The sequence below is a fragment of the Ictidomys tridecemlineatus genome, chromosome 3 (assembly GCF_052094955.1).
Source record: "Ictidomys tridecemlineatus isolate mIctTri1 chromosome 3, mIctTri1.hap1, whole genome shotgun sequence".
NCBI classification, from domain to species: domain Eukaryota; kingdom Metazoa; phylum Chordata; class Mammalia; order Rodentia; family Sciuridae; genus Ictidomys; species Ictidomys tridecemlineatus.
The window spans coordinates 59,670,044-59,692,491 of record NC_135479.1 but is presented as its reverse complement, the minus strand read 5'-3'; the positions used below and the strand labels follow the sequence as shown (position 1 = coordinate 59,692,491).

Below are 22,448 nucleotides of genomic sequence, written 5' to 3'. Positions count from 1 at the left end.
GAGGCACTCAGGCACTCACTATGTGCCCCTGGGTTCAATTTCTAATACTAATTAAACAAACAAAAAAAAACTAAAAATCTTGGATCTATATGAGATTTACCATTAAAAGAAAATTAATTAACAGTCCCTGCCAATATTCTGTGGACAAACACAAAAGTCTGACTACAATGACATGAGAAATGAAGAAGAAAAATATCAGAGGGAGGGTGTTCCCTGGAGACAAGCAGGAAGGAGAGCAGGTGTGGGTGGGTGTGGGTACCAGACATAGGACAGTGTAATGCACTTAAAGCCAATTAGCTTTTTTGAACATTTTTTAAAAAGTCTTACATTTTAAAATAAATTAGTTTCAATAAAAATACAAAAAAAGAAAAAAATAATAGGAGAGGTAAAGGGCAGTTCTGGGATGGGAGCAGGTGCGACGAGGGTGCTCAATGGGTGGTCCAGGCTGTGTGCCCACTGGGAGCCACAGGTCTGTTTCTGAACCTGGAGCTCTCTCTCAAGTGGGTTGGTAATGCAAGATGAGCTGTATTTTCCTATCTTTTCCTTTATCTTATGTTTACGATCTACTGCAAGTGTATATATTTCTAAGTGCTTTATTATTCTACTTGGCTTGTTGATGTTACTATAAATGATGTCTCCACATACTCTCTTGTTCAGCACTGGTGTGGAGAATCACAAACTCTAATGACAGGGAGCTGGACATTTTTGGTTTTGCCTGCTGGATGTGTTCCTTGTTACAAAGCAGATTTATCTTTTCTCCAGGCATTGGACATTAGTAGTAGTAGTAGTAGTATTTTTTTTATTTCCAAATAACACTGCTTTGAGGCAAAGGGTTTAAGTTTAGGGCAGCCACAGCAAACCAGCAAGAGGCTGACTCAAAATGAAAAAGGAAAAGACCATGGATGTAGCTCAGTGGTAAAGTGCCCCTGGGTTCCAGCCCAGTAACAAAAAATAAAAATAAAAACATAAAAAACGTTGACCTGTATGGCATTTGCCCTTCTAAGGAAACATAATTAGTCCCTTCCAACATTACACAGCCCAGAAGAAATCAGACTGCACTGGTTTGAAAAATGCAGACTCAGCATATCACAGGACTAGAAAACTAAGGGTCGCTGGGGAATAGAGGGAGGGTGGGGAGGCAGTGGTCATGGATAGCAAATTCCGGAAAATGTTCCGGAACTCCATAGTGGTGACTAGTGCACAATTTAGAGAAGGCACTTGATGGCACATAACTGAGAATTTTAACAATGAAAACAAGTCTTTAATTTTAAATAATACTAAAATAATAAATACAAACAATAAAAACGAATAACCAAATGATCTGGGAGAAGAACAGAGGATGTGGGTTCCTCTCTAGATGCAGTGCTGACTGAAGGGCCAGCAGGGGGTGTTGGCCTTGATAGTCCACTGCAGGTTCATCCAGCTCCAGTTCTCTATCAGATGGTGGAGGTGGTGGACCTCGAACGGAAGCTTCCACAAGCACCAGAGCGGCTAGAGGAGTAAAGGTCCATAGACTATCCATGTTAGGTCCAGGAAGAGAATATTCCCTACTGCCTTTCATACAATTCCATGCACAAACCCAACACCAGGCAGTGTTCCCAGAATGCACACAGACAATGACAGCTCTGCCTCTCATTGTTCCTGCCCTGCCCTAGTTCCTGTGCAGTATGCTCTGCTTGTCCCACCCTGTCCCATTCTGACATACTCATACCCCACCTCAGTCCTCCTCACCTTCAGCCTGTTCCTCCATGGGCTCCAGGTTCTCTGTCAAGGCTGGGACCTGGTGTCCTTGGTCCTCCACCTCGGGGCCTGTGAGAGTGACCTGGCTGTGGACATTACCAAGTGGGTAGTGAGGCAAATGCAAGTGAGGGGTGAGGAGACTAGCCAACAGGCAGCAGTATAGAGGCCTGGCCTTTCCTACCATGAGTCAGTGATCTTGGCACCCCACAGTTCAGAGGAGAGGGCTGAAGCTCAGAGAGGCCCAGGGCCAGTTCCAGCACTCACAGCTGTATGTGACCCTGTCACCCTGGGCAGGGCTTACCTTCCCAACATTTGGTACACCTCTTGTTGTATGGAGGAACTTGAGATAGTTGAGGCCAAAGAGAATGAATCATAAAAGAAGGCAGGCTCCAGGGTGTCCTCCAGGTCCCCCAGGGAGTATTCCTGGAACACATATCCATTGCTGGTATCATCCCTTCTGTAGCCACCTTCTTGGTTGGGACATTGAGGAAACAGAGTCAGTGCCAAAGTGACCCACCAGAAGTGTCTGGGGATGGAGTCCAGTGCAATAGCCAAAGCTCATAGGGGCTTGTCCCACAGAGGGACAGGAGACTCCAGCAGAGCAATGGCTGGCAGAGTTCACAGTGGAATTGCCGAGGGGATAGTCAGAAACACAGCAGCATCAGGCCAGTTGTTATCCTCTAAGTCCCACCAGCACACCACATTCTGGAGATGGGAAAACAGACTCACCCCAGACAGGAGGGTCCCTGTATGAGGACACCCAGGACATCATTCTCTGTGGTGCTGTTGAAATGGTCCCAGGAGGGAATGAGGTCCAGGTCCCACAGCCCTGAAAGGCTGAATGGCTGTGGAACCTGGGTCCCCCTGGAAGGTGGTGAGGTCCTGGGGGCCCAGATCCTGCTTTCCTTGAGACCTGGTGTCCTTGAGACCCAAGTACCAGAGAAGTGGACCAATTGGCACAAGCCTTGTGATATTTCAGCTAAACGCAGCCCTAGTAATCCTGATGCTGTGTAAGACTTGGAGAGTGTGTGGAAGGACCGTCAGGCCATTGTCACCTGGACACCTGGGTGTTGGAGTTACAGTCAGTTGGATGGCAGAGTACAAACCATCAGAAAATTGAAATGAAATAATGTCCATGTCATTGTTCTGATGTTGTCAAAATTATGGGAACAGGGACCTTGGATGAGTCCAAGAATGAGGCTGGCAGAGAGGGTGGGAAGGATGGGCAAGGATTTGTTGTTCAGATTCCCCATGGTGGGGACTCTGCCCCTCTACCTCCCAACCCTACCAGAAAGGTGGTCCTGGTGGTGTCTTTGCTCTTATTCACTTTTATTCTGCTCTGTACCCTGCAGGTAGAGTCCCCTCTGTCCCGCACTCACCCTGAGGCCCAGCTCCTGCCCAGTGGTGCTTGGCTCTGGATATTCCTCCCTGCACATGGAGTTGGAGCTGAAGCTGCAGCTCCAGCCCTTGTTGAGGGTAAACTGTGGAAAAAATGGAAGACAGTGCCTGGTAGCTGGCCGGGAGCCCCAGCCCCTGCTCGCCTCCATTTAGGGTGTTTGTGTCTCTTGTGACCTTCTGCTCCCCCGACCTCATACAGATCCTGTATCTCAGGCTTCTACCCTGTAGGACTGGAAATGACACTGGGTGCCCAGGATGTACTGTGGACACTTTCATTGCCCACCTTTATCCCTGTCCTGGGGGTGACCGTGATAGGACAGGAGGCTCAGAATCTCCCACCACCTATTCCTGCCTCAGGCCCCTGTTCTCCCCTACTGAGGAGCAAGGTGGTGGGGCTCTGCAGGGCTACTCACAGTGATGGTCTCTCCTGGATGTACCTCACCAGGACTATCAGGTGTGGACCTAAAGCTGCTCCTCCCACTTGTAGGAGTGGCAATTGGAAGAGTACCACCAGCGAGGCACTGGCAGCAGGATCTGAAGCAACATCGCAGTCGTTTCCAAAAGTTCCTTCTTTGGGGTGTCCAGTGGATTGGGTCTGGGGAAGGGGCCATGCAGTCACCACAATATAAGACCCTTAAACTATATTACAGAGCAATAGTAACAAAAATGGCATGGTGTTAGCACCAAAATAGACATGTAGACCAATGGTACAAAAATAGAAGACACAGAGACAAACCAACATAAATAAGATATATGAGTGTCATAGAAAGATGCTCAGGGTCAGTAGCCTTAAGAAAAATGTAAATTTAAAACCCAATGACACACCATTGAGCAACAGAATGCTTAAGAATTAGACTGCTATAGTTTGGGCCTGAAGCCTCCCCTGATGGCCCATGTGTCAAAGCCTTGGTCCCCAATCCCTGGTGCTACTGGAGGAATGGGATCTTCAGTGTATGAGCCCTAGTGGGAGGAGGTTAGGTTGAGGTTAGGTTATCAGGAGTGTGCCCTAAAAATGGACATTGGGAAACCAGCCCTTCCTGTCTGTCACTTGGATTCCTGGCTGCTGTGAGGTGAACTGCTTCCTGACCATGTCCTCCCACTGTGACATGCTGTGCTGTCACAGGCCCAAGCAATAGGGCCAAGCAGCTATGCACTGAAACCTCAGAAACCTTGAGCCAAACAAATCTTTCTTCTTTCAAGTTCTATCTCAGTGATCTCAGGTATTTTATGACAGTGACAGATAGCTGACTGCCACAAAGACTGACAATCCTGTTGGTGAGGCTGTGGGGGGACTCCTCATATGTGGCTAGCAGGGATCTAAAATGGTTCAATGTTTTGTTAAGCAGTGTCTTGGTTTCCTATAAAATCATACAAACATTAAGACCCAGCAATCCCTCTTTTACATACTTATCCAAGAGAAATGAAAACGTGCATCATGAAGCTTGTATGTATATATTCATAGCAGCTTTAAACATAGTCTCCACCATTGAAAATAACACATGTCTCTTGTGTGATTTTCAAGTATTTAAAATGTCCCTTGATCAGGGAATGAATAAACAAAGTGTGATATATTCATAAAATGAAATCCTGAAATGTGGGTGCTTCTGAGAAATGTTTGTGTGAGGACTGGATTAGGGATGTTGTTCAGTGGTAGGTGCTTGCATAGAAAGCTCAAGGCCTGGGATTTGATCACCAGCATTCAAAGAAAATAGAGTGACATAATACATGAAAGATTGTGTGAGACAGGAAAGACTGAAAAACTGTATGAGACCCTTTCTGTGAGATTCTCATAAAAGTAAAATTAAAATCAGTGTATAGTGACAGAAGGCCAATCGATGGTTTGCCTGGGACCTGTGAAAATGAGGGAGAGAACTTTTCACAATTATGGAAAAATTCTATTTCTCATAAAGCATGGCAATGTTCCATGTAAAATGATAACATTTTATGATGTACAAATTATAATTCTATATGATATTTTTTGCATGAGTGTGCTATTGGGAATTGAAAACATGGGTGATTTACCATTGAGCTACATCCCAGTTCTTTTCAGTTTTTATTCTTTTAAAACAGGATCCTGCTGAATGTTTCAGGCTGTCCTGGAACTCATTATCCTCCTGCCTCAGCCTCCCTGTGTGAGCTCTCATCCAGCAAGGAGGTCCACAGAACAGTGTAGAGAAAGAGTGTGGCTACAGAGTCACTAATCAAGACCTCTGGAGACCAAGCAGGAAGCAGATCTGATTTTATTGCAGTTACCATGTATATATACTCAGGCAGTAGCTAAGCAGGTTACAAGCAGCCACCAATGCAATTTCTGCTAATTACCCTTGCAGCAACCAATTGAGGAGTGGGCTGTGGAGCAAGCACAGGGACTGCAACCCATGGCCTCATGCCCAGGGCGGTGCCTTCAGGGTAAATGGTTTGCCACTCACATGCCTAGCACCAGGGGAGTCACCTGCCACTCAGACACCCTTAGTGTATGCCATGTATACAGTACTCCATGCACTTGTCCCCACATCTCCCCCCCCCTCTGAGTATGCTGCAAGGACTTCAGCCCAGCATTGCTGTTTTTTATTTTGTTGTTGTTGTTCGGTGGCCTTTACATGGGTACATAAGCATCTCACAACACAAGAAAATATTATCACTATTATAAACAGTAATACCAGGGTAATAGCATTATGAGGATTAGTTAATTTGGCTATCAGATTAATATTAACATTTTTCCAATGTTCAGTCAATCCCTGGAAGAATGAAGAGGTTGTCAAGATAGACACCTTAGTCTCACTGATTTTGGCAAAGCCTTAGCAAGGTTATGCATAGTCATAATATAGTTTGCCTCCCAAGAACTCTTAATATACTGAGAAAATTTGGAGAAGTGTAAGGTTACATTTTTAGACACAGCATATTGGTGACACAAATACTATGGAATTCAAGGTCACAAATGAGCCTTTGCAACATAAACAGAAAATCTAGTTGTTCCTGGTGGAGGCCTAGTTCTTGCTAAATGACTACAATAGCGGCTCAGGACAGTTTATTTAAGTCATTTTAAATGGAAAAGGCTTCTGCCATGGCAGTAGACAAATTGTTTGAGTCTGAGCAGTCTGGATACTGTGGAGCAGCACAGTCACTGTAGCAATGATGGTGGTTACCAGGACCCATAGATGTTGTTCTTCCCCAGAGAAATTCCTCTTATCAAGGAGACAAGGTACGGCAGTAACACAATGATTCTATGGGATGACATCATTACCTGAGGGGGGGCTTTCCAAAAAGTGTTATTGGGTATGTTGGCAGCAAGGGTTTCTTGCATTTGCCATGGGGGAGTCTGTGGCTATAGGTGGCATTAACTATCACTCTAAGGTCTGTGAGATAGCCCAACATATGACTTCTTAGAGTTATCTACAATAGTTTCATTAGCAAGAGCAAAACAGAAGGGACTGCCTGGATTATAGGTCTCATTATCTCCTACGGAGAAACAAATAGGCAGAGTGGGTATGGAAATGCTGGTACGGTTACCTCCTGGATGGATAACTCAAGATCATAATATTGGAATTATTAGAGAAAACCTTAGGTAAAGCCCCTTAAGCTTAAGCTCCAGTCCCATTACCACCTTGACCATCAGAGAGAGAGTCAGGGCAGAAACTTCTGGAGCAGCACCAGGACTGGAGCTCCAAGTGGATCCACAGCTAGTGCCAGTTTCTGAGCTACTTGAACATTCTCTCAGAGTGACCTTTCCGCTCTCTTACCATTTTATTTGTTTTCCTTTTTATTTTAGTAGTTTGTTTTAATTTTAATCAAAATTTAACATTTTACTCATTTTGAAATGCTTAGTTCAGTGCAGTGAAGTACATCTTCATGTCATGCAGCCATCACCCGTCTAGGTCCAGAGACATTTCCTCATCCTCTACCCATAGGAAGTCCCTCTCCCTTCCTCTGGTCATCTTTCTGTGAGATTCTTATCCCGGATTTTTTGATTGTTTGTTTCACATCAGTGCACTAAGATTTCTATTGGCCAAATAATATTGAAGGTATTGATTACATTTTTGTTTGGTTAGAAGTCGAAAAACCAGATATGTCAAAGTTATATGTAAAAAGTAAAGCCCCACAGTAAATATTTTTATAACATTGGGCTGGGAACATCTTTTCTGTGACATAAGTGTCAGGTGCCACAAAGGAAATGACTACTGCTCCTAGGGATACCCAAACCTCCTGAGTCAACTTTCCTTCTAGGACAAAAGACAAACTCCTAGAATTTAAAATGAAATCACCCCATTGGGCAGAGAATGTCAGACACATTCAACCTCCCAGTGAACCCATACAAAACACACGATACTGAGGTAGCATTTGCCTCCTTCACACTGACTGGTTCATGGCCAGCACTGGTGAACATGTGGGAGGCATCCCCTGGGAGATGGGGCCATGGACACAGAACTCTTTGTCAACAACCAACAAATTTCTACAAGAGTATACCTTTACCTAGCATGGCTAATGCTGGGGATTAATTCCACCTATGGACTTGGCACCATTTTTCAAGATTTCTTTGGAAGACTCCTTCACAGAAGATGTTGGAACAGCAAGGAACTGAAGCCCCCACTATCACCCATGTGGAGGTCTTTGGTGGAGAAATCTGCTGCAGAGAAACCTGTGCAGCTGCTGAGGTGGGTCTGCCTGTGCCCACAGGCAAAGGGGCAAGGAATCTGTTACCTGAAAAAAAATGATGCATTCATGATGTCTGTACTGAGATCACCAGTTTTAAAAGGATGTTTCTATAATTTAAACATCCCCAGAAATATATGTAGATGCACCTGTGTAGGAGAATGTGAGACAGACTGAAAGGGCCACAGAGACTCATGAGAGGGACCTTGAGTGATCTGCCCAGTCATCAATGATGCTCTCATGGGCAAAAAGTGGGGAATTTTTTCTTAATTAATTGATAAACAATTTTATTATAAAATAATATTCAATCATATAAAACTGCATTTATTAAATTTTATCCCTTTCTACACACACACAAAGTAAACTCTGGAGTTTCATTGTTAAGGGCATTTACTAAAAAAAAACTAATATTTCTTAAGAGTAAACTGCAGGCCTGTATTGGTGTTGCACACCTGTGATCCCAGCAACTCCAGAGGCTGAGGCAAGATGATGGCTGGTTCAGGGCCAGCCCCAGAACAGCAGCTAGGCCAAAAGCAACTCAGTGAGACCCTGACTCAAAAATTACAAAGAAAATGTGCTGGAGGTTTTTCTCTTTGGTACAGTACCTTTAGATTCAATCACCAGCACCAAAAAAATGAAACAATACAAAAGAAGAAAGTGCAGAATTCAACATGAACTAAGAATATGAAAGACACAGTCTTCCTGTCATGGAACTATGCCCTCCCCATGAGATATTCATCATTCCTGTTCTCTCCATCCTGTGCAAGTCGGTGTGTTCTTTACTATTGTTATAATAATTATAACAACTTGGTAATAAAGGACACTATAATGTTATAAGACTAGTAAATTGTACATGTTTTAGTATATTGGCCACAGTTTTCACAACTCAAGTCTCTTTGTGGAGTTGGCGCCTTCATGAAGAAGGCAGGCCTGGCAGCACAGAAGGGCAGTGGTAAGTTAAGATTAGATCACACAGTTCTGGAAGCCACTGTGGTCCCTGGTAAGGAACCAAGGGTCAGGGAACAACTGTACCAGCCCTTCCAGCTCCATAATTCAGCTTCACAGAAAAGTGGCCTGACTCTTCATGAGATTCAGAAAATTAGAGGAATTGGTCCCAGTTTAGAGCTTGGTGGCTCTAAATCCAGCCATGGAACCCCTTTCCACTCAGGGAAGTTCCTTTATGGGAACTTCAGCAGGATTTAGAGACAACCTTAAATGGGAAGGAGCCAGGTGCAGTTCTCAGCTGCAACAGCAGGACACATTCAGCCTTTGTGAGCAACTTGCTCATGAAAGTTGCTAGAAGGTCAGAGTCTCAAGCTTGAAATGAAAGGCACAACCTCAAAACACCCCTGTGCTACTCCACCAGGGACACATCCCGTGGCATGATTTAAAACTTCTTGCAAACTGAAAAAAATTATGCCAAAAATATTTTATATGTTTGCATCTATATGAAATCCTCAGAATATGTCAATTGAAAGATATAGAAAGTAGATGAAACTTTTCCTAGGCATAGGAATTTGAGGATAGGGATTAATGAGTAAAATTAGACACATCTACCATACTGAATCATTAAAAAGAGAGAGAGCAGGTATATAGACCAATAATGAATAAAGACATTAATTAATAATCAAAAAAACTCTCCAAAAAGTCCTGAACCACATGGCTTCACTGGTAAATTCTATCAAACACTTAAGAAAAAATTAAGAAGGATACTCTTTAAAATCTTAGAGGAAATGAACTGGAGTAAGCACTTCCAAATTCATTTTATAAGCAAAGAATTATGAGATGCCAAAGCCAAATGCAGTTAGAACAAAGCAACAGCAATACCTCCATAAATATAAATAACAAAATACAAGTAAACCAACTGACAGCACATTCAATTAATCATATACTAGGATCAAGGGGATTTATCCCAGGGATGCAAAAATGCTTCAAAAAACACAATTAATGTGACAAACCATGCTGACCGAATAAATGATAAAATCATATTATGTCAATAGGATGTCCTCCAAAAATATGGCAAAAAAGAAATGCAGCACAAGGTAACAATAACCCTAACCTATATCAAACAGATGAAAAATGAAAGCTTTTCATTTAAGATCAGGGCCAAGGTGAGGATGCCCACACTTCAATAACCTCTATTCCAAATAGTGCTGGATGTCCCAGCTGGAGGAGTGAGTCACAAAAAAGAAATAACAGGCACCAAACCAAAAAGAAGAAGAAAGAGTTGTCTCTGTTGGCATATGATAAGTCCTATTCATCAAAAATACTACAATTTCCACTAAAACTGTTAGAACAAGTTCAGTCAAGTTTCAGGAGAAAGAATTCCACCATCAAAAATCACAACAATATTTACACCAGCACCAGCTCAATTTACAATAGCCAAGCTATGGGTCCAACCTAGCTGCCCCTCAACAGATGAATGGATAAAGAAAACATGGTTTATATACACAATGAATATTCCTCAGCCATAAAGAGGAATGAAATTATGGCACTTGCTGGTAAATGGATGGAACTGGAGACTGTCGTACCAAGTGAAATAAGTCATTCCCAACAACCAGCTAAATGTTCTCTCTGATATGTGGATGCTAAGCCACAAGGCAGGGGGCAGATGGGAAGAATAGAAGTTCATTAGATTATCTGACAAAGGGGAAGAAAGGGAAGGAAAGGGGAATGGAAATAGGAAAGCCAGTGCAACGACTTAGGCATAACTTTCCTCTCCTTGTATATGAACACAAACCAGTGTAGCTCCACATCATGTACAACCACAGGAAAAAGATCCTAATTAGAATAAGTTACATTTCATGTATGTATGATCTCAAAATACACTATCCTGTCTATTCTTTTTACATACAAATGACAGGAGAGTGTATTTTGAGATATCTAAAAAGAATTAATTTTAGAAAGACTACGGGCAGCCCACTGGGGCGGAAAGCAGGAATAGGCAGTGCCAGGACTGTCCCAACAGAGCTGGGAAGGGTGTGACAAAGTGCACATCTCCATGAGTTAGGCATCAGCCACCTGGCAGCAGGAGGCTCAACTAACCTACCTCAGGCAGAGCTCAACTGAGGTGCTGCCTGGCCCCATTTAGCTGGCCCATGCTCCTTGGCTGTGGGACAGGGACAGCCAAGCAGGCCAGAATGCACCAGGACATGCTTTGTTTGGCTCTGCTGATCTGCCTGGGGTGGAGCAGCCCCACCTTGGATCACAATAAACAAGTGCATCCTCAAAACTCAAGAAATATGCACTAAAAAAAAGAAACATTTATTTCTCTGCCACAGTCACCTTAGAGGAACTGAACTGGAGTAAGCACTTCCAAATTCAATTATCACAGAAGCAAAAGTCATACACGTTTTAGCTCAAGCATTTTTCATACTTACTTGATGTGCTCCTTACTCAACATCAGCATCTCATGAATATTCCTCTGTTTCCTGATGTTTTTCTCACTGCTTCTATAATATTCAAAAAATAGATAGAATCATAAATATTTAGTATTGTCGTGGTTCTGGAAAAAAGGAGCATGGCAGGTTATGTCTTCTTCTCATGGTAGCCTATGGATGCCACTGCAGACAGTGCCAAGGGTATATGATAAGTGCCCCCAAAGACCCAAATGTTTTACCTCTTTCAGCCTGAGGTACTATCTGGACTTGGTGGAATCACTCCCAGGGAGTCCTTACTGGAAACAGTGAGGTCAGTAGGAGCATGCAAAGGAAGGGGATATTATGACTCCTGCCTCTTTCCCCTTTGCTTCCTGGCTATCAGAATGATAGCTGGACCTAACAAGTGAGAAACAGCCTTGGCCACATAAAAAAATAGGTTCATTTAAGAGAAAAAGTTCTTGGTCAGGGCCAGGAATCAAGGGCTAGAGCAAGTCCACAGAGGGAGATGAGAACAGCCCCCACTTGGTGCACCAGGCTGTCAAGAGAGAGGAGCCAGAGCCAGGAAAGGCCCCCAGAGGAACTCTCCTCTGCAGGCCAGCAACTCCCCTCAAGGATGCAGTGGCTATTCCCACTGGAAAGATTGCTCTGTGTATGGACTGACCCCTGCACTACCCGGCACACATCCAGTGGGGTCCAGCCACTGTGATCATGAGAACCAAGCTTGATATTGTTAACACACGCACAAGGTGTGGGGACAATGTTCTCACAGAGATGACATGTTCAGATCTGCAAAGTCACGAAGATAGATGGGACACCCCAGGGCCACGCTCTGCTTTGACTCTTCTGTTTCTAAGAGTCTCTGGAATGGCTTCTCGGGATATGAGGAAAAGGAAAGATGTCACAGAAGGTGCTAAGGACCCTAGATCCCCAATTCTGCTTCAACGAAGTAGATCCACTGGTAAATGATTTCTTTGGAAATGATCAGGGGCTGTGGGGGCGAAGAGGGCTTTAAATGCAAATCCATTGACTCAAAACAGAACCCAGAGGCCTGAAATCAGGGTACAACGGATCAGTGAGGGTGTTTCAGGAGAATTCAGGAAACCCTGGACTGAGGAACCTGACCCTGAGGACAGAGGAGGAGCCAGACCCGACGGGGACAAGAGGTGAATTGGGCAAGCCTGAGTGACCAGGCACTAAGAGGGAGGGTCCCCTCCCCAGCCTCCTGCAAGACCTCTGGCACTCACTGGGGCTGGACAGCAGCACCTGGCTCCAGGGCGCTCCTGTGGTGCTCCCCAGGCACTGACAAGACGCTGACTGAGCCCAGGGCTGGGGAACTGCCACACAGCGAGTCCTCAACGGCTCTCTGCGCGCCTGCAGGTCCGTTGCCAGCCTCAGCCAATCAGTGCTCAGCCCCACCGGCTGGACCAATAGCAGTTCCTTTTGCTCCCCATTCAAAATTGTGGGTGTGGAGCGTGGATGCGCGCGACTTCTCAGGCCAGAGCAGAGCCAGGGAGGAAGGGGAGAGTTCAGGGAAGGTCCCATGATCAGGGCTTTCCTCAGCTCTTCTACTCTTTGGGACTGAGGTGGGATCTTCAGAAACCCCTCATGGCTGGGGATGGCTCACCTTCAACTCTCTCCCTGAGTTACTAAAGTAAAATTCACGTGTAATAGTCACCCTCTGTCCATTCTGAAGGGTACAACCCAGTGTGATTTAGTAAACTTGTAACTTTGGAAAACCTTCACCGCCATCTAGTCAACAATATCCTCACCATTCCAAATGGAAACCTTGTTCCCATTCAACTGTCCATGGGACAAGCCTGTGTACTAGAAGACCTCTAGGACCCAGTAAGTCTGCAGTAGGACCAAACCAGAGAGGTTTATGAGAGTCAAAGGTCGGGGTTGTAGGAGCCACAAGACCCCCTGATGTTGCAGATCGGTTTGTGACCCTGTGGGACCCTGGGGGCCTCGGAGGAGGCAGGCAGGCAGTGATCCCAGACCTAGACTCACCTCTGCTGCCAGATGTCAAGAACTGCACAGCCACATGGACAATGACATCACTGGCAGTCACTCTGCTGCTCCATGTCTCTGATCATTTTCTTTCTCTCCTGCCTCAGGACCCAGCTGCTGGCCTTCACTCCTGCCCAGAGGATGCCTCAGGCTCCCTCACTGCCCCACCTCAGCACATTCTAGAGTCACAAGGATCGAGCTGGTGCAGCCAGAGCCCCAGCCATCATCTCCAGCCCTTCCTAAATATCACATGGCTCTCAGCACCCCTTGGGGAGAGAGGAGATGCCACTGCTCTCATGGCCATGTGGAGGGCACTGAGTCAATAAACACCTCATTCAAACTTCTCAGTGACACTATTGTCCTGATCTTAGAGATGAGACCAAAAAAAAAGTTCAGAAATGTTAAGTGACTTGCTGAAAGTCACACAGCCAGTGAACTGAGAAGCTGCAATTTGAATCCAAATGCCTGAGGCCTCCTGGATCCTCTATGCATGTGAGTGTGCAGTGACCAAGACCCCAGGACCCAGGGAGGAGGACTCTGAGGCCCACAGGGTCACTGGTGGAGAATACATAGAGAGCCAGGGGCTTCTCGCCCCAGTTGTTGAACTGGATGTCCTCCTCCAGGCTGTGCACACACTTGATGTCATCTCCAGCCCAAATGTCTCCTCTGGCATCACCTGGGACTTGGGGTCCATGTCTGTGAGGTTGGTGGAGGCTGAGGTGGAAAAGGAGCCGGAATCAGTGCTGATCCCCGTCCACCCAGTCAGTGTGTGTCCAGCTCCTGCTTCCACTCTCCCACAGGGGAGGCTGCACAGCTGACAGAGGGACAGCGGTGAGGTCCTGGAGTGCTCTTCACACGGCCCCAGGCACATCCCTGACCATGGGAACAAGTATGGACTGTGCTTCACCAAGTGAGGAAGGTCTGAACATCGAGGGGGAAGGCACGGCACCTTCCAGACACCTGCATCCCTCCTGGAGCTTTTCTGTGTTCTTAAGAAGTTGGGGTCCAAAGGGGCCCCATCTGGTAAGCCCGGCCTGCACACTGGGGATGCTTGTGGCCTCTACTGACCACATCCCTGCTGATTCTCAGTGAGAGAATGCCCCTCTCTGGTATTGTGGGAGGTGGGGTTCTGGGGCTGGAGTGGGGGCTTCTTAGGAGGGGAGCTCAGCTCCTGCCTGCTGAGAGCCACAGAGCCCCCCAAGCCCACTGGTGAGAGCCATTTATACTCCTCAGAGGGCTTTGCCTGCTTCTCAAATATCTGTGCTGCTTGCTGCAGACTTGGTGGGAACTTGAAGGACCAGGCAGCCTGGCAAAGCTCAGAGGGCAAAGCCCACACCTATGTATCAGGAGACCATGTCCACAGTACCCCCATAGGTCACGTTCTGCTCTTCAACCAGGTTCATCACTCTGGAAGTGCTGGACATTAATGGTCCTTCCATAGTCACATGAATTCTTGGCATCTTCCCTGTAGAATTCCTGAGTAGAAATAGAGGCTTCAGGGAAGGAAGCAAACCCTGGTTATGGCCAAAGCCTTCCTCCACCTGTCAGCTGACTGCCGTGGGTGGTGGGATTCCAGATGCAGCACTTTTCCCATGATGCCTGTTAACCTTTATGAAATTGTATTGTGGGTGTTCCTTTTAATATCAGAAGGGAAAAAAGCCCACCAGAGAGTTGCCAAAGACCATCCTGGTGTCTGCCCACATCTTCCTTATAGCTCTCTCTCAGTCCCTGGGGCCCAAACTCACTTCCCATGACTCTTCAGCTCCATGATCTGGAGAGTGGGGTCACAGAGGATATAGTTGGGGGCCACAAATCTTGGCTACCACTCATGAATTTCCCCCAGGCGATGCATCTGTGGGAATCCCATTCTGCCAGCCACAGGGAGAGCCATTCTGTGCACACAGGGATGTGGCACAGTGGACCCAGAGCAGTACAACTCCCAGGTCAGTGGGAGCCACAGGCAGTGAGCAGGCCACACTGAGCCCTCCTAAGCAGCCCACTCACTTTTAGACAGTGAGCTGAGAGTGCCCACACCCCTCACCACCCTTACAGGGGCCTCTGAAGCCAGCATGTGCTAACCTCATGGGTGGCAGGTGGGAAATTTCTGAAGGATGTCTGAGGTTGGCAGGCTCTGTGAGATGAAATCTTAGAGTGGTTTTGATTTGCATTTTTCTAATTGCTAGAGATGATGAGCATTTTTTCATATATTTGTTGACTGATTGTGTATCCTCTTCTGAGAAGTGTCTGTTCAGGTCCTTGGCCCATTTATTGATTGGGTTATTTGTGAAATTTTTTTTTTGGTGCTTATCTTGTTGAGCTCTTTATATACCCTAGAGATTAGTGCTCTATCTGATGTGTGAGGGGTAGAAATTTGTTCCCAGGATGTAGGCTCCCTATTCACCTCACATATTATTTCTTTTGCTGAGAAAAAAACTTCTTAGTTTGAATCCATTCCATTTGTTGATTATTGGTTTTAATTCTTATGCTAGAGATGTCTTATTAAGGAAGTTGGGGCCTAATCCCACGTGATGGAGATTAGGGTCTACTTTTTCTTCTATTTGATGCAGAGTCTCTGGTTTAATTCCTAGCTCCTTGATCCATTTTGAGTTAACTTTTTGTGCATGGTGAGAGATAGGGATTCAATTTCATCTTGTTGCATATGGATTTCCAGTTTTCCCAGCAGCATTTGTTGAAGATGCTATCCTTTCTCCAGTGCATGCTTTTGGCACCTTTGTCTAATATAAGGTAGTTGTAATTTTGTGGGTTAGTCTCTGTGTTCTCTATTCTGTACCATTGGTCTACCAACCTGTTTTGGTGCCAGTACCATGCTGTTTTTGTTACTATTGCTCTGTAGAATAGTTTAAGGCTGATATAGTGATATCACCTGTTTCATTCTTCCTGCTTAGAATTGCTTTAGCTATTCTGGGTCTCTTATTTTTCCAGATGAATTTCATTATTGTTTTTTCTATTAAATGAGGATTGCCATTGGGATTTTGATCAGAATTGCATTGAACCTGTATAGTGTTTTTGTTGTATAGTCATTTTAATAATATTAATTCTGCTTATCCATGAGCAAGGTAGATCTTTCCATTTTCTAAGGTCTTCTTCTATTTCTCTCTTTAGGTTTCTATAGTTTTCATTGTAAAGATCATTTACCTCTTGTTAGGTTGATTACAAAATATTTTATTTTATTTTTTGAGGATAATGTGAATGAAGTAGTTTTCCTCATTTCCTTTTCAGAGGATTTGTCACTGATATAAAGAAATGCCTTTGATTTATGGGTGTTGATTTTATATCCTGCCACTTTGCTGAATTCATTTACTAGTTCTATAAGTTTCTTGGTATAGAGTTTTTTGGGTCTTCTAGGTACAGAATCATACCATCAGTAAATATTGCAAGTTCTTCTTTTTCTATAGTTATTCCTTTAATTTCTTTCATCTGTCTAATTGCTCTGGCCAGTTTCAGGAACTAAGTTGAATAGAAGTGGTGAGAGAGGACATCCCTGTCTTATTCCAGATTTTAGAGTGAATGCCTTCAGTTTTTCTCCATTTAGAATGATGCTGGTCTAAGGCTTAGTGTAGATAGCTTTTACAATGTGAGGTAAGTTCCTGTTATCCCTAGTTTTTATAGTGTTTTGAATATAAAGGGATGCTGTATTTTGTCAAATGCTTTTTCTGCATCTATGGAGATGTTCATATTGTTCTTACCTTTAAGTCTATTGATGTGATAAATTACATTTATTGATTTCTGTATGTTGAACCAACCTTGCGTCCCGGGGATGAATCCCACTTGATCATGGTGCACGATCATTTTGATATGTTTTTGTATCGAATTTGCCAGAATTTTATTGAGGATTTTTGCATTTATAGTCATTAGAGATATTGGTCTGAAGTTTTCTTTCTTTGAGGTGTCTTTGTCTGGTTTTGGAATCAGGCTGATATTGGCCTCGTAGAATGAATTTGGAAGTACTCCCTCTTTTTCTATTTCCTGAAATAGATTCTAGAGTATTGGAATTAATTTTAAAGGTCTTGTAAAACTCGGCTGTATATCCATCCGGTCCTGGGCTTTTCTTGGTTGGTAATCTTTTAATGGCTTCTTCTATTTCCTCACTTGCTATTTGTCTGTTTAAGTTGTGTATATCTTCCTGACTCAATCTGGGAAGATCATATGACTTAAGGAATATATCAATGCCTTCACTATCTTCTATTTTATTGGAGTATAAGGTTTCAAAATAATTTCTAATTATCTTCTGTATTTCTTTAGTATCTGTTGTGATATTGCCTTTTTCATCCCATATGCTAGTAATTTGGGTTCTCTCTCTTCTTCTCTTCATTAGCATGGCTAAGGGTAGGTCAATCTTATTTATTTTTTCAAAGAACCACCTTTTAGTTTTGTCAATTGTTTCAATTGTTTGTTTTGTTTCGATTTCATTGATTTCAGCTCTGATTTTAATTATTTCTTGCCTTCTACTGCTTTTGCTGCTGATTTGTTCTTCTTTTTCTAGGGCTTTGAGATTAATGTGAGGTCATTTATTTGTTGGCATTTTCTTCTTTTAAGGAATGAACTCCATGCAATGAATTTCCCTCTTAATACTGCTTTCATAGTGTCCCAGAGATTTTGATATGCTGTTGTCTGTGTTCTCATTTACCTCTAAGAATTTTTAAATTTCCTCCTTAATGTCTTCTGTAACCCATTGTTCATTCAGTGGCCTATTGTTCTGTTTCCATGTGATGTATGAATTTTTCTTCCTTATTTTATTGTTGATTTCCAATTTCATTCCATTATGATCAGATAAAATGCATGATACTATCTCTACTCCTTTGTATTTGCTAAGAGTTGCCCTGTGGCATAATATATGGTCTTTTTTAGAATGATCCATGTGCTGCTAAGAAAGGGTATCTGCTTGATGTTGGTTGATATATTCTATATATGAAATCAAATCTAAGTTATTAATTGTGTTATTGAGTTCTATAGTTTCTTTATTCAACTTTTGTTTGGAAGATCTGTGCAGTGATGAGAGTGGTGTGATAAAATCACCCATGATTATTGTGTTTGATTTGACTCTTGAACTTGAGGAGGGTTTGTTGATGAACATAATTGCACCATTGTTTGGGTCATATATATTAATGATTGTTATGTCTTGTTGGTGTATGGTTCCCTTGAGCAGTATGTAATGTCCTTCTTTATCCCTTTTGATTAACTGTGGCTTGAAGTTTACTTTATTTGATAAGAGTATGGACACCCCTGTTTGTTTCTGAAGTCCATGTGAGTGGTATGATTTTTCCCAAACTTTCACCCTCAGTTTGTGTATGTCTTTTCCTATCAGATGAGTCTCCTGTAGGCAGCATATTGTTGGATCTTTTTTTAATTCAGTCTACTAGCCTATGTCTTTTGATTGGTGAGTATAAGTCATTAACATTTTGGGTTTCTATTGAGATATGGTTTATATTTCAAGCCATATTTGTTTATTTTTGTTATTTATCTTGATTTTTTCCTCTTTGATTAGTTTTTCCTTTACTGTACTACCTCCCACTGTTGGTTTTCATTGTTATTTTTCATTTCTTCTTCATGTAATGTTTTGCTAAGGATGTTTTGAAGCACTGGTTTTCTGGCTGCAAATTCTTTTAACTTTTGTTTATCATGGAAGGTTTTTATTTCATCTTCAATCCTGAAGCTTAATTTTCCTGATACAAGATTCTTGGTTGAAATCCATTATCTTTCAGTGTTTGAAATATGTTGTTCCAGGATCTTCTAGCTTTCAGAGGCTGTGTTGAAAGATCAGCCATTAACCTAATTGGTTTACCTCTAAATGTAATCTTCTTCTTTCTCTTGTGGCTTTTAAAATTCTCTCCTTGTTCTGTATGTTGGGCATCTTCATTATAATGTGTCTTGGTGGATCTGTTGTGATTTTGTGCATTCGGCATCCTGTAGGCCTTTAGGATTTGGATTTCTGTTTCATTCTTCATGTCTGGGAAGTTTTCTAATAGTATTTCATTGAACAGATTGCTCATTCCTTTGGTTTGTACCTCTATACCTTCCTTATGCCAATTTGGTCTCTTTAAGCTCTCCCATATTTCTTGGATGTTCTACTCGTGGTTTCTTATCAGTCTCGCTGTGCTGTCTACACTCTTTTCGAGATGATATACTTTGTCTTCATTGTCTGATGTCCTATCTTCTAAGTGTTCTACTCTGCTGGTGATACTCTCATTTGACTTTTTAATTTGGTTTATTATTTCCTTCATTTCCAGGATTTCTGGTTTGTCTGTTTGTTTGTTTGTTGTATAACCTCTATCACCCTGTAGAGTTGATCTTTTGCTTCTTGGATTTGTTTATGTAATTCATTGTCAAAGTGATCTTTCATTGTCTGCATTTGCTGTCTAATGTCTTCCTTGAGACTCCAGATCATCTGACCATGTATATCTTGAAATCTTTACCTGACATTCCTTCCACTGCAGATGTTACCTCTTCTAATGTTGAATTGTCCTGCATTGTTTGTGGTCCTTTCTCTCCTTGTCTTTTCATACTGTTCATGTATCTTTCCAGCTCTGTGTGACTGTTGTGTTAATATTTTTCCCCTATATATTTATATTGCTCTTGTATAGTTCCAAACTCTTTTGTGGAGAAAGACAATGTTAACAGTTCCCAATATCAATAATACATCATCTATGAGCAAGTTTTCATTATTAATACATTTATAGTTAGACTCTATGTCTACAGATGTTGGCTTCAATTATTATTTAGAATATAGTCATTAGTTTCATAACAGGCATACCATTTCTTGTGGCATATAGAGAACTGAGGGTCAGGCGTAGGACATTAGGTTAAGGGGGAAAAGAGTAAGAGTATGGGGTTAATCTAACTTAGCAACTTTGGGGGAGAACTCTAATGAATAGACAGGGGTAATTTACAGAACAATGTATAAATTCAAACTCCTATCTGTATTTAGAAAATTACCCTATGTATAAATTGTAAAAGTTAGGAAGTTGAAAGTGGGATAGAGGGAGGAAGAAAAAAGAATAGAATAACAAGGAAAGAAAAAAGAGAGGGAGAAAGTAAATAAGAAAAAAAGGGGGTGAGGTGGGGCATACGCAATTCCTCTATATTATATTATTCTGTTGATTCAGTCCTTAAGGTCGTATTTCATGCAAGTTCTTGGTTTCTCATATGTTTAGGTTGTGAGGAACAGAGGGGGGGAAGGGTAGTGAAGAATGGATGAGAAGACAGAGAGAAGAAATAAAGAAAAAACTGTCTCTTAGAACTGTCTTCTTTTCTTCCAGTTGGTGGAGTTGTCTATTTCTAGCTTGAATCTCTGCATTCAGGATGGTGGAGGCAGCCAGTGTGAGAGGGTTTGAGCTTCCACCTGGAGCCTCCCTACTCTTAGTCTCTGAGATGAAAACCATGTGCTTGTACAGTTGTTGTTCCATGTTGATAGCTATGCCCCCCCAAAAGCTTGTGAAAAAGAGGAGAGAGACAGCACTTCCATGGAATAAGGGCAGCCCGTATCCATGTACCCTGGCTGGGACGCAGAGAATGGAAAGGAGGAAAAGGCCAGAATTTCATTGTTGGGGGTCCCTAAGGTGCCCAGGGATGTGCTTACTCTCAGTCATGCCAAAGAGAACAAGGTAACAAGGTGGGTGGCTCTGGGAGGTGAGGATATCCCCACTAATTGCCTTTCAACCCCCTCAAGATACAGATGGAGAAAGAAGGCCAGGAAGGAAAATGGCATTTTCAAAGTCATGAGGGAGGAGACCAGGCCTGTTCTTAGCTCTACTCTATGTGACTGACTCTGTTTCAATATTTTAGTTCTACTTTTGTGCATTATAGACATGTGACAACCTGGTTTGTGTCATCTCACACATGTCTGGTGACTTTGCTAGGAAGTAGATTCTAGGATGACGCCCCTGTGCAGGGGAACACTGGTTAAGCCTTAGAGACACGATGACTTGTCCACAGTCCCATGAGAGGACAGGAGGAGGAGCTGGGTTGAAACCTAGCTGTGTCTCCTCAGAGCTGGGACCCTGGCTGCACCCAGGCCGGTCAAGGGATGTGGGGCCAGTGTTCGGGTTGGCTGTGTACACAGATAAAAAGTCATGGGGCTGGAGGAGAGCCAACAGAGGGACACACATGGGCTTATGTGGAGGATGGGTTAGGCCAGGAACCCCCACGACATGGCCTCCCTTCCTTGGTCATAGAGCCAAACAGAACTTAGAACCCAGTAACCAGGCACTCACATTCTAGCAACCGCCTCCTCCCAGCTCATTTGGTGAAATACTTTGAAAGCCAAAACATGTTTTCCTGCTTCCCCTGTGGAGGCCGACCCTTTAGGAGGCCCCGCCGCCAGAACTCCCCCTATGGCTGCACGGCCCCTTCCCCAGAGCCCATCCTCTGGACACCCCGAAGACAAAACCTTTGGAAACAACTGCGATGCTGTTTTAGATCCTGCTGCCAGTGCCTTGCTGGTGGTAGTACTTTAAATGGCAGTCCTGCAAGTGCGAGGAGGAGCTTTAGGTCAACACCTGAAAGCCCTGGGGAAGTACATCCGGGAGAGACTATCACTGTGAGTAGCCCTGCAGAGCCCCACCACCTTGCTCCTCAGTAGGGGAGAATAGGGACCTGAGGTGGAAGCAGGAGGTGTGACTTTGTGAGCCTCTTGTCACATCATGGTCACACCCAGGAAAAGACTAAAGGTGGGCAATGAAAGTGTCCAGGGTACATCCTGGGCACCCAGTGTCATTTCCTGTCCTACCGGGTAGAAGACTGAGACACAGGGTCTGTCTGAGGTCGGGGGAGCAGAAGGTCACAAGGGGCAGAAACACCCTGAATGGAGGCGAGCAGGGGCTGGGGCTCCAGGCCAGCTACCAGGCACTGTCTTCCATTCTTTCCACAGTTGATCCTCCACAAACGTTGGAGCTACAGCTTCACCTCCAACTCCACGTCCAGTGAAAAATATCCAGAGCCAAGCACCAGTAGGCAGGAGCTGGGCCTCAGGGTGAGTGCGGAACAGAGGGGACTCTACTGGCAGGGGACAGAGCAGAATAAAAGTGAATAAGAGCACAGATATCACCAGGACCACCTTCCTGGTAGGAATGGCAGGTGGAGGGGCAGAGTCCCCACCATGAGGAATCTGAGCAACAAATCCTGGCCCATCCTCCCCACCCTCTCTGCCTGCCTCATTCTTGGACTCATCCAAGGTCACTTTTAACATATTTGTGAAAACATCAGAACAGCAACATGGGTGTGATTTTAATTCTCTGATGATTTGTATCTGCCATC

The 22,448-nt window shown here is 43.8% G+C and overlaps 1 protein-coding gene across 2 annotated transcripts; it reads right to left on the bottom strand.

Moving 5' to 3' along the window:
* Positions 1-779: 779 nt before the first annotated feature.
* LOC120884238 (uncharacterized) lies at positions 780-20,163 on the bottom strand. Of its 2 annotated transcripts, XM_040269627.2 has the most exons (8): positions 12,413-20,163; positions 11,169-11,240; positions 7,609-7,836; positions 3,552-3,733; positions 3,120-3,221; positions 2,042-2,163; positions 1,732-1,826; positions 780-1,491 (listed from the first exon to the last, which is right to left on the bottom strand). In XM_040269627.2, exons 3-8 carry the CDS (start codon positions 7,613-7,615, stop codon positions 1,268-1,270), a joined length of 732 nt encoding a protein of 243 aa, XP_040125561.2. In that variant the 5' UTR covers positions 7,616-7,836; positions 11,169-11,240; positions 12,413-20,163; the 3' UTR covers positions 780-1,267. The 2 variants fall into 2 exon arrangements, with proteins under 2 accessions (XP_040125561.2, XP_077899047.1); XM_078042921.1 differs by having other exon boundaries at positions 3,552-7,836.
* Between the last annotated feature and the right edge of the window lie 2,285 nt (positions 20,164-22,448).